Here is a 976-nt window from a genome sequence, read left to right as displayed (position 1 = left end):
GAGGGGGAAGACTTTTCGTTTAGAAACTGACAGTAGTGTGTGTGTGTGTGTGTGTGTGTGTGTGTGTGTGTGTGTGTGTGTGTGTGTGTGTGTGTGTGTGAGTGTGAGTGTCTGTGAGTGTGAGTGTGTGTATTTGTTGCTGTCGGCGAGCTATTCATTTGTTTATTTTTTCTCTTTCTGTTATGTGAAGACTTAGAGCTTGTAGTAGTGCTACCTTCGGGGATGTGAGGAGCAGACATTTCAGAGTATTTTCACCTGGGGCTGCACTTGTTTGTCTGTGTATAAATGTATATACATTATTTATTAAAATTCATGGGGAGTGAAAACAGGTTTAATACATTTACAGACGGGAGACCAAACACTGCAAGCTAAGCTTGGAGTAGTAGTTATTTTACACTGTGTGGTGGGATCTGTACTGTAGCCAACTGACTGGTAGTCTGTGACCAGCATATCTATGATAATAGTAATAATAATAATAATAATAATAATAATAATACCTCCATCACTACCATAATGATGATGTTTTATTTGATAGAAAGATAGTAATCTAACTTAGTAAGTATTTTTTATCTCATTTGATATGGATGAATACAGTTATGATAGGGCCACTGATACATTGACTGAACACTCAGATCGTAAAGGTTTTAGCTACATGCTTATTTGCAGGACCAGTCCCTGTAAAATAGTACTGATATATGAATCAATAACTAGAATTGTAAGTTAACTCTATATGTATGTGCATGTTTATCTGATAAAGCCATGGAATTCCTGTTAGGGTTAGGTTGTGGTTATAATTCTGCTTGTATGCCTTGTACCTTTCGGCGTACCAAAATCTCCACTCACTGTGCCCTTTTTTCCTCCTGGCAGCAGCCTCCTCCCAAAGCCATGGATGCCACATCAGGTGGGTGTAGCCTTCACGTGCCCATGGACGTCGAGCTCACGTCCTGTTTCCCCCGAAACTCTTCCACCCAGAAGA

The 976-nt window shown here is 40.0% G+C and overlaps 1 protein-coding gene across 1 annotated transcript in view; it reads left to right on the top strand.

Moving 5' to 3' along the window:
* The window catches only part of LOC310806259 (adhesion G protein-coupled receptor D2), a gene marked incomplete at its 5' end in the record, with an annotated part of 64,029 nt that extends 63,053 nt beyond the window's left edge, over positions 1 to 976 (top strand). Inside the window, one exon of the mRNA XM_083672309.1 lies at positions 868 to 976. Coding sequence (XP_083528435.1) covers positions 868 to 911 — 44 coding nt within the window. The 3' untranslated portion in view covers positions 912 to 976. The remainder of the gene's footprint in view (positions 1 to 867) is intronic.

This window comes from Argentina silus, assembly GCF_951799395.1.
Source record: "Argentina silus genome assembly, chromosome: 6".
In the NCBI taxonomy this organism is placed as follows: domain Eukaryota; kingdom Metazoa; phylum Chordata; class Actinopteri; order Argentiniformes; family Argentinidae; genus Argentina; species Argentina silus.
Note: the sequence above shows the minus strand (reverse complement) of the source record. Positions and strands in the feature narration are given on the sequence as shown.